The following is a 9,039-nucleotide window of genomic DNA, read 5'->3' as shown; positions in this document are numbered from 1 at the left end:
TCTTCTTCTTCTTCCAGCTTCCTGTTCCGATGAACTTGAAAGCTGGCCAAGCTTCCTTAAATTCTTTTGTCTGTTACCTCTGTTGTTTTGAATGTAGCTTCTAGCACATGGCTTGTAATGCTATTTCTCTTTCTCTTACATCAGAGATAGAACAGGCCTAGTGAGTTTGTCACAGGATATAATCTGAGACTAGACACTAGAGACGTCACAACGTTTATCATCTAGGTCTTAGCCACACTTGAATATCACAGATCTGAACATTGCTGGGCATCACTTCATAGGCAAGTGGATGTGCCATGCTACCACAACAGGCACACCTTGAATTCATGTGCTCTCAAGAAATGCTGCTGTCCATGCAAAGACCCACAAATTTTTAATGGACTTGGTAGCCAACCAATATTTTTAACACCTAGTGCATCTTGGCTTCTTACTCCAGAAGGTAAAAGGGTATCCTTTTTGTATAGGGTTTTACAGAGGAGAAGTGGTGTGTGGTGTGATACAGCAACCCTTTCCCTCCAACTCATTCTACTGACATGTAATTCTAGTACAAGATACAGCCTGGTGCTGTTTTGAAAGAAGTAGCTTTTACTACTGGTAATTAGAATTAAATTTCTGGTTGTCACTTGTATCTTGACACCTCTGTTTAGTTTACTGACTATATATGGATGCCTTTCTGCATTGTAAGGGCACTTAAAGCAAGTCACAATTTATTTACTTATTGAAATATGTATACTATGCCTTTCCCCTGTGACTCGAAGTGGTTTACACCACCACATTTTAAAACGTTCAAAATAAAACAAAACAGGGGTCTCAAGCTTTTAGGAGTCTGCAGGCACCTTTGGGATTCTGACATAAAGTGGTGGGCACAACTACAAAATGGCCTCCAAAGAAGGCAGAGCCAACCACAGAATGGGCGCCACAAGGAACATAATCCACCACAAAATGCCAGGGAGTGATGTCATGCATAACTCTAATAGTCACTGCTTAATATTACAAGCAGAAGTCCTGTTTAACAGGATTCCTTTTAAAATGAACATACAATTTAAGAATATTTTCTTGCATACACACAGCTTACCATGAGTCAAAGATCCTTCTGCTGTGATGGACGTTGCTGCCAAAGCAACGTGAACAAAAATCTTCACAGCCAATCAGATCTCCAGTGGTCAATCAAAAGCACTGCTCAGCAAAAACCTCATGTGGCCATGCCCAATTTCTAAAATGTCTAAACAAAATCTGGCGGGTGCCACAAAAGATGCTAGCAGGCACTATGGTGGAGACCCTTGCAGTGAAACCTCAAACAACAAGCACGTGGACCAAGGGCTGAAGCTAGAAAGGTGAAGACAGATGACATTGCCCCTCTTCTGCATGGAGTAGTTGGCGGAAGAGGGGCTGTTTCCTAATTCCCCCTCCTCATTGCAGCCTTCGATATTTGCATGGCTTTTTAGATATTTCTCCTGAGACTGCAGATATTATCTTTCCAGAGGTCAAACGGGACTGCTGAGAAAGGGGATAATGGAGAAAAATCCAGGTGTTGCACAGACAGGTTACAACTTGAACACAAATCATTGTTTTTATGACTTGAAGAAATTACCATGTAGTGCTATGATGGAGTATATTATAACACAAAAAAACTCTCCTCCACCTCCAGAATATCGCAGGAAATTAAATAAAGAAATCCGGCTGGGAAGAATAGAAATTAAACCTGTGCATCATTCTGCAGACCGAAGAAATTTAATCAAGCAGTACACGTGGCCAGTAGTCAATAGCAAAATAATATTAACGAGGCTGTATTAGGTGGCCATCTAGCAAAACCTGATTGAATTTGTAGAGATGCCTCAGAATCTTTTAACTGATTTGACATAGCAATTAATCACTACCTTATTAAAGCTGAACGGTAACAACTTTAATAACTGGTCCATTAAAACAATAATAATTAATTTGGTTAATCAGCATTTTGGACATTGTTATAATGCTATTTAAAAGAAAATTTATTCTGCCTCAGATTTTATATCTATTCTCATAAAATGAGCTGATACTGCATTTTTCTTTTCTCCCCGTAATGTTTAATTCATTTAAAAGGCTGGGAACATCTGTCGCTCTTTGCAAGACTTAATACTGTTGTCCAAAGTGTATGATGTTTTCCCATGGACATCAGCATATGAAAACCATTAACCATTTTCAAAAGGTACATTTAAATTCAATAAGGACCACAAATGGCCATTTTTTATATAATGGAGGTCAGTGAAAACATGTGATTTAGAAATTCGTATATTAGGCTACCTAATACAGTATTTACTAGGTAAAGCAGATCAAAGTAAGGAATAAAAAATGGAGGGAAAAATTGCCTATCCAGTTAATCCCATTAAAAACATGGCAAACTTAGACGACATCTCGTGAACATTAGCAAACTTATTTGGAACCATTCATTTATGTGTAATTTCCTCAAGCTCTGTTGCCACTCCATAGTCAAACTTCATATTTGTAGCTTTTGTGCTGGTACTTACTTTTAAAGCCTTAAACAGTCTGGGATCCTCATCTGATATTCCCCCAGAGAGCTTTATGCTCTTCAACGAACAACTATCTGGTGATCCCTGTCCCTGGTTTTCCTTGACCAGGGACAGACCTTTCTCATCTTTGCTCCCCACCTGGTGGAACTCACCATCCAAAGAGACCACAGCCCTGAAGGCTTAGCTCAGTTTCAAAGGCCTCACAAGACAGAGATGTCCTGTCAGGCTTACAGTTGAAGACAGGGGAGGGGTTTCATAGAGACATAACAGAGAATCTCTGCCCTTTCATATGTGATCAAAACCTATGGTGGGATGGGAAGATCTGCAGATTCTTTTGGAGGAGAAGGTCAACAATACAATGGCAAAAGGTAAACATGAACAGAACCTGAACAAGAAATATGACAGTTTTAAATATTTTTCTGCCTATTAATTCATTATCTAAGTGACCTGAGGTGAAAGAAATGACCTGAGGTAAAAAAAAATGGGAACCTCATAGCAGCCATATGGAGGTGGTGCCCAAAATGTATTCTTAAAGTCCACACAGGCTCAACAACATTGGGGTAAGTTCTCTCAGCATCCCCTTAGCCAAACAGATACTGGAAGATCATCCAAAATATTACAAACTAAGATCTACAGAACTTGTTTGCCTTTTTATGCCACCTAATGTGTGCTCCCCAATTTTCTTTGAACCCAGTGGTCCCGAATGATCACAAATTCCCAGTCTTCTTGACTTCAGAAGAACTCTTTTTCTATGCCTGCATGGCTATAGCCATTGAGATACTGAGGGAAATACTTGAACCAAGTGACCCAAATAGTCTATAGTGGAGATGAGGGCAATAACCATTAAAACAACAAAACATGTAAGCAATAAATATAAATATAGAATATAACAGCTCATATACATTTTAATTGAAAGCAATCATGTTCTCTGTACATAAACAGATATAAAAATAATCAAATACATTGGACGGGTGTGTATGTGTATTTACATTCAGGTCAAGTAGTAAACTTATTTTTAGACAAATATATAAAATATATACATATATATAAAACACATGGGAGGTCATGACAGCTTCCAAGGAGAACTATCACATATGAAATAGCAAGATGGCAGGCAATAAGTGATATGTATTGGTCACTCTGGCTTTTCACCCAATCACCATCCCTCCCTATCTTTATGGGCAAAGCTGATCCCTATCTTTATGGGCAAAGCTGATCCTTTATGATCTACAACTAAATTTCCGGAGTACAAACTACATAGGGGAAAAGCAGATCCAATTTCCACACAAAGCTGCAAGAGAGACAGTACTTAGTCCAGAATTAGGTGTTTCTGAACAGCTTTTTCTTTCAGTTTTTCTAGGTTTTCTTCCATCCTTTGACCATATAAATTTCTCTGAGCTTGAAAATACTGCTCCAGTGTATCTCTCACATCTCTGCAAAAGGATAAAGAAAACATTCAGCCCTAATCTCTGGAACAGCTTGAGGAAAGAAAGTCTTCAATAAACAGGTCCTCTACAATAACTGGACATGACTTGCTGGGCAGCATTATGGCTGAATTTTCTCCCCCAGAGGTCCATCTTATATCAATCAGGAAAGTGATCTCAAATGGGATTCCCATTGGTACAAAGATGCCTAATTGGTTTACTGGTGGCTTTTATTTCTTCTCCTATCATGTCTCATCCACAAAGCAAAGGCCTCAATGGAGCAGGAGGTGCTTCAGAAGCCCTTAAGAAGCACTTTTGAGTGGCAGGGAGCACCCTATAAAAAACAGTGGCACACATCATAGGATGCTTGAATTGGAACTTCCCAATTGTCATATTGCTCCTTTCTTGTCTAAATTGTGATAACAGTGGCATCTGTAAAAAAAAAACCCTTTACATCTCACTTCATCTATACATTTGGCATTTCCATAACTTCAATACTTATTTTTAACTCTGTAGAGGTATATATATTACTAGCAGGGCACCCATGCTTCGCTACGCATACTTCATCACAGGCTCTATGAATTTCGGGGTGACATTCAGCATACTTCATCACAGCCTCTCTATTAACTTCGGGGTGACATTCAGCATACCTCATCACAGCCTGTCTGTGAACTTCTGGGTTGTTTTTCGCATATTTTGCAGCAGCTTCCCTTACTTGTCTTTTTTAAATCGAATCTGTAAATCACTTTCTGCGTTCAATCCCTTTCCTTCCTTTAGCTGTTTCAACAGAAGGAACAGGTTTGTATGTGTTGAGGAGGTCAGTGGTAGAATCCAGTTGGGCCACCATTGGCTCAATTGTGCTTGTTGTTTGGTGGGCATTATCAGAACTTGTCGATTCGACACATGGAAGTAGAGCGTCAAAGTGCCCTTCATTAAAATCTCCTGTGAAACGAATCATTTTTACTCCCCTTTAGATTGGCATCCTTTAGCTTAGCAAGCAGGCTTTTAACTGTCACCTGTAGAATGTTCGTGCAGATGGCCAGAGTTCAACAGTGACGAAGATGGTCAGAGTTCAACAGTAAATGTGTAATAACTCAAGTAAAACTGAATATTTTGAAAAATCCTTTCTTAGTGAGCACCTAAACCACATAATGAACCGGTGTGCCAAATTTCAACTTTGTAGGTTAGGTGGTTTTTTATTTCTTTTGATGAGTCAGTGAGTCAGTGGTATTTTGCATTTATAGATATAGATGACATATATTATGGCATATGTTATGTAAATGATATATGTCATAATATATATACCTCTACAGAGTAAAAAAAAAGTTTACTTATATTTCCTCTAAAGGAAGGAGCATTATAGACTATGCTATTACCTCCAGCTCCTTGATTAAACATATTACTCACTTTCAGATTCTTAACAGGACTGAAAGTGACCACTTGCCCAAGAATCCACGTAGAATATCAAGCTGTCTTGTGTCCAATCAAGGACAACACCGAGGCACATTTACCTCTTAAATGGACTCGACAACTTGACCAATTGTTACATGCAGAAATGCTAAAAGGATAATTTGATTATCTCTTTTCAGTCATTATAAATTCCTCTACCTCTGCAGTCCCTTTTCCTTTTTGAAAAACTAGTGACCTCACTTAGACAGCTTGTTCTGTACAAGGCAAAACAGAGTAAACCAGGTTCAGCAAACCACTTAAACCCATGGTTTGACTCCAAATGTTTAAACTTAAAAGTTCACCTCCGTGCTCGCCACTGTTTCTTAATGATTACTTTGCATCCAACAGCACTCGAAGACTATCTTAATAAAAAGAAACAATTCCAATCAACTGTCTTAGAGAAGAAAAATTCACTTCTTCAAAAGAACTGAAAGCTTCTGATAAATGAAACCAATTCTAAAAATTCCAGGTGCTTCTTGCAGCTTGTCTCTAGGGCACTCAATACGAAATGAACCTCTACTTCCCCTTTAATATCAACTGACACCTGGATGGATTACTATAAGACTATTTTTTTTTTGACCCAGCTACTAACAGTTCTGTCGATCCAGCCCCTTCGCTTTTGAGAACTCCTGAACGGCCCCCTGTCTCAGAAGAAGAAATTACTTCTTTAATTAAACATCTTAAACTGAGGAAAGCTCTTGGCCCAGATGGGTTATTCCCCAAATCTATATATATAAAAATCTATCAGTGCGTTTTTCTGCTGATAGGTAATCTCCCAAACTACTGTACCGATTGCTTTGAAATTTTCACACAACGTCACATTCGCGTGCGGCCAGGTTTTCATACTGCTTCCACACCTCCTGTTGTGTACATGTCACAACTGTGCCAGTTATTGTGTACATGCCACACCTGTGACAGTTGGAACCACAGTTCTGTTCTGCAACAGCGACATCTTCTGGCCGTCAAAGCAACACCCTCTGATACAAGGGAAACAACCATGCCTTCCTTGAAAACTGCTGCCATCTGGAGTGAAAAAGATGGGGTCCGCCACCTGGACATGGCCCACCCACCTTAGCGGAGGAAGGGGAAGGTGAGGGAGGGTCCAGGGGTTTGCTGGACCAAACGGTCTGAAATTTGAACACAATGTAGCTCATGCCTCCCAGCGTGTTTTAAGCTGGGTAATTCGCCTGCAAGGGAAGGGAGTGAAAGAGACGGGGTCTGCCACCTGGACAAGGCCCACCCACCCTAGCAGAGGAAGGGGAACATTAGGGAGGGACGGGGCAGGGTGCCATGAAAGGGAATGGGAGAGAGGGAGGGGAGGGAAGGGCCCCTTGCCCCTCCCCTCCCTTGCAAGCATTGTGCAATGACACATGTTCAAACCGTTCGCTTCTCCTTTTCTTTCTTTTTCACTTCACCAGACTGAGCCACAGCAACGCGTGGCCGGGCCCGCTAATTCTTTATAAATCATCTGGAGAAATGGTCCCTTACTTTAGCTACTCTCTTCACAGCAATTGTGCAGCTGGATGAAATAGTCTCTTACTTTAGCTACTCTCTTCACAGCAATTGTGCAGCCAGCTGAACTAAGGTAAGTGGGGGTGTGGGGATAGGCACCATTTTGCCCTGGGCGTCGCCCCCCCCCCCCATGTCACTGCATCCAGTCAACTGAAACATGAATGCTGCTTTTCAGTCACAAAGCCACTTACCTGGAAGCGGGTTCAGAAATATTCAGAGATGTGTAGGAAGCAGTCTTAAAGTCTGGACTTGTGTCACTAAAAAGAAGTAATTATTAATTACTAACAGCCCACTCCTATTCAAAACTGAGTTTGAATTCATCAGGACTTGCAAGTAAGTGTGCATAGATTTCAGTCAAACAACACAGTATTAAACAGAGCCATACCCTTCTAAGTCCATTGAACTCTATGGTCTAAGAAGAATGCAACTCTGTTTAGGACTGCGTTGATAATCTTACCTATCAAACAATTTAGTGCCAGAGGAACAGACTCTCAGGGATAATTCTCACCATTATCTTTGCTAATTCATCATCAACATTGCAAATATATAGCTTGGTCCTAAGAACATACGATCTTAGTTAAAGGGATACATACAGTAAGTCTGTTTCCACTGGCAATTCAACTGCTTTATTACAGAAATCAGAGCAAGCTTTCAAAGTGCACAGACCACTTCTTCAAGCAGAATAATTAAGTACAACTTGAAATCTTACCTTCCTCCCAACAGGCCATCCAATAAAATTTCACATCTGGATCTAAGCTGTTCCTTCAGCGTAATTAAAGTAAAAGGTAACATTTCCCCTTCAGTCATATCCGACCACCACGAGCAGTGGTTTTATAGGCAAGCTGTTAGTGGAGTAGTTTGCCATTACTTTCCCCGGCTGTTCTTTACCCCCTAGCTAGGTGCTAGGTACTCATTTACTGACCAAGAAATGGATGGATGGCTGAGTTGACCATGAGCCAGCTGCCAGGATATCTGACCCGCAGGGGGATTGAACTCCTGGTCGTGTGAGTGGCAGCACAAGCACTTAACCACTACACCATGCAGCTCCTGTCAGTGTAATTACAACAGTCATAATGATTATGGACTAAGTCAGTGTCCTCTATTTAAACCATTCTTGGATGCTAAAGATGACTATTTACAATGCTTAAGAAGTAGGACAATAGGCGCACCATATGTACCCAGTGGGCAGTATTTTGGGAATCAGAGCACAAGTGCCTTGCCTGTCTTCTGGGCATATTCTCTTACCTTCCCTCTCTTTGTGTTTTATTTTTATCATCAGTTAGTTGAGCAGGCTGTGGAAATTCAGCTTTTATCATCTCTGGTGTAAGTAATACAGTGGCTTCTCTGCCAGTATCTCTGCAAATTAATAAATTGACATTCACTTTATTTCTGAAGCTTTTTTAAAAGGACAATGCAAATTAATTGTCATCTATTTCCCCAATACACAAATAAGTGCTAGGCAAAGACGAACTATCCTGTATGCATTTCATCCTTTGAATACATATGTGATTATATTAGGAGGATAGCAGTGCTAGTCTGTAGTAGCAGGATAGATTCCATTGCCATCTTAAAAACCAACAACATTTTTCAAGGTATAAATTTATCTGTGTAAAAGCTTATTTCATCAGATATGACTGACTATGTGCAGTAAAAGTGAAGTAACTTGTGAATAATTTTGATGTTTGATGTTTATTGTGAACAAACCCCAGAAAGCAAACTTACTCATCCATGACATTTTCCTTATCTCGCTCTGGCAAGTTATCCACAATGGGAGGTCCATCTTTTGGAAGCATGTCGGTATTATAAGGATCGATGCTGTGGTAAACGCAACCATGACAAAGGGTCAAGCAGAGAATACAGTAAGCGGCACCTACATATTCACAAGGTTGTTTCTAGTGCACTTACTCTCATTTGCTAAAAAAATCACTCAATATACATACAAGCAAGAATATGGCATGAAGGATTTTTGAATGTATATGACGTCAGTGTTTTTACTCAAAACCACGATTCATTTTTTTTAACAAGAAAAAAGCAAAACAAGTGCAAAGATAATAGTGTGGCTCTTGTTACCTTACCAACACCCACCTTGCATCCTTCCATGTTTTAGCCTCCATCAACAGTGAAATTCTATAAATCATGGCTTACAG

At 40.1% G+C, this 9,039-nt stretch overlaps 1 protein-coding gene across 1 annotated transcript in view; it reads right to left on the bottom strand.

Annotated features, from left to right (window-relative positions):
• Positions 1-3,392: 3,392 nt before the first annotated feature.
• Positions 3,393-9,039, bottom strand: part of CFAP221 (cilia and flagella associated protein 221) — a 34,287-nt gene continuing 28,640 nt past the window's right edge. The window contains exons 22-25 of the mRNA XM_048486881.1: positions 8,615-8,707; positions 8,138-8,248; positions 7,084-7,149; positions 3,393-3,940 (exon numbers count right to left, since the gene is read on the bottom strand). Of these exons, the coding sequence (XP_048342838.1) occupies positions 3,817-3,940; positions 7,084-7,149; positions 8,138-8,248; positions 8,615-8,707 (394 nt within the window). The 3' untranslated portion in view covers positions 3,393-3,816. The remainder of the gene's footprint in view (positions 3,941-7,083; positions 7,150-8,137; positions 8,249-8,614; positions 8,708-9,039) is intronic.

This window comes from Sphaerodactylus townsendi, linkage group LG02 (assembly GCF_021028975.2).
Source record: "Sphaerodactylus townsendi isolate TG3544 linkage group LG02, MPM_Stown_v2.3, whole genome shotgun sequence".
Taxonomy (NCBI): Eukaryota; Metazoa; Chordata; class Lepidosauria; order Squamata; family Sphaerodactylidae; genus Sphaerodactylus; species Sphaerodactylus townsendi.
The sequence above is the reverse complement of the archived record's forward strand: the minus strand, read 5'-3'. Positions and strand labels throughout refer to the sequence as shown.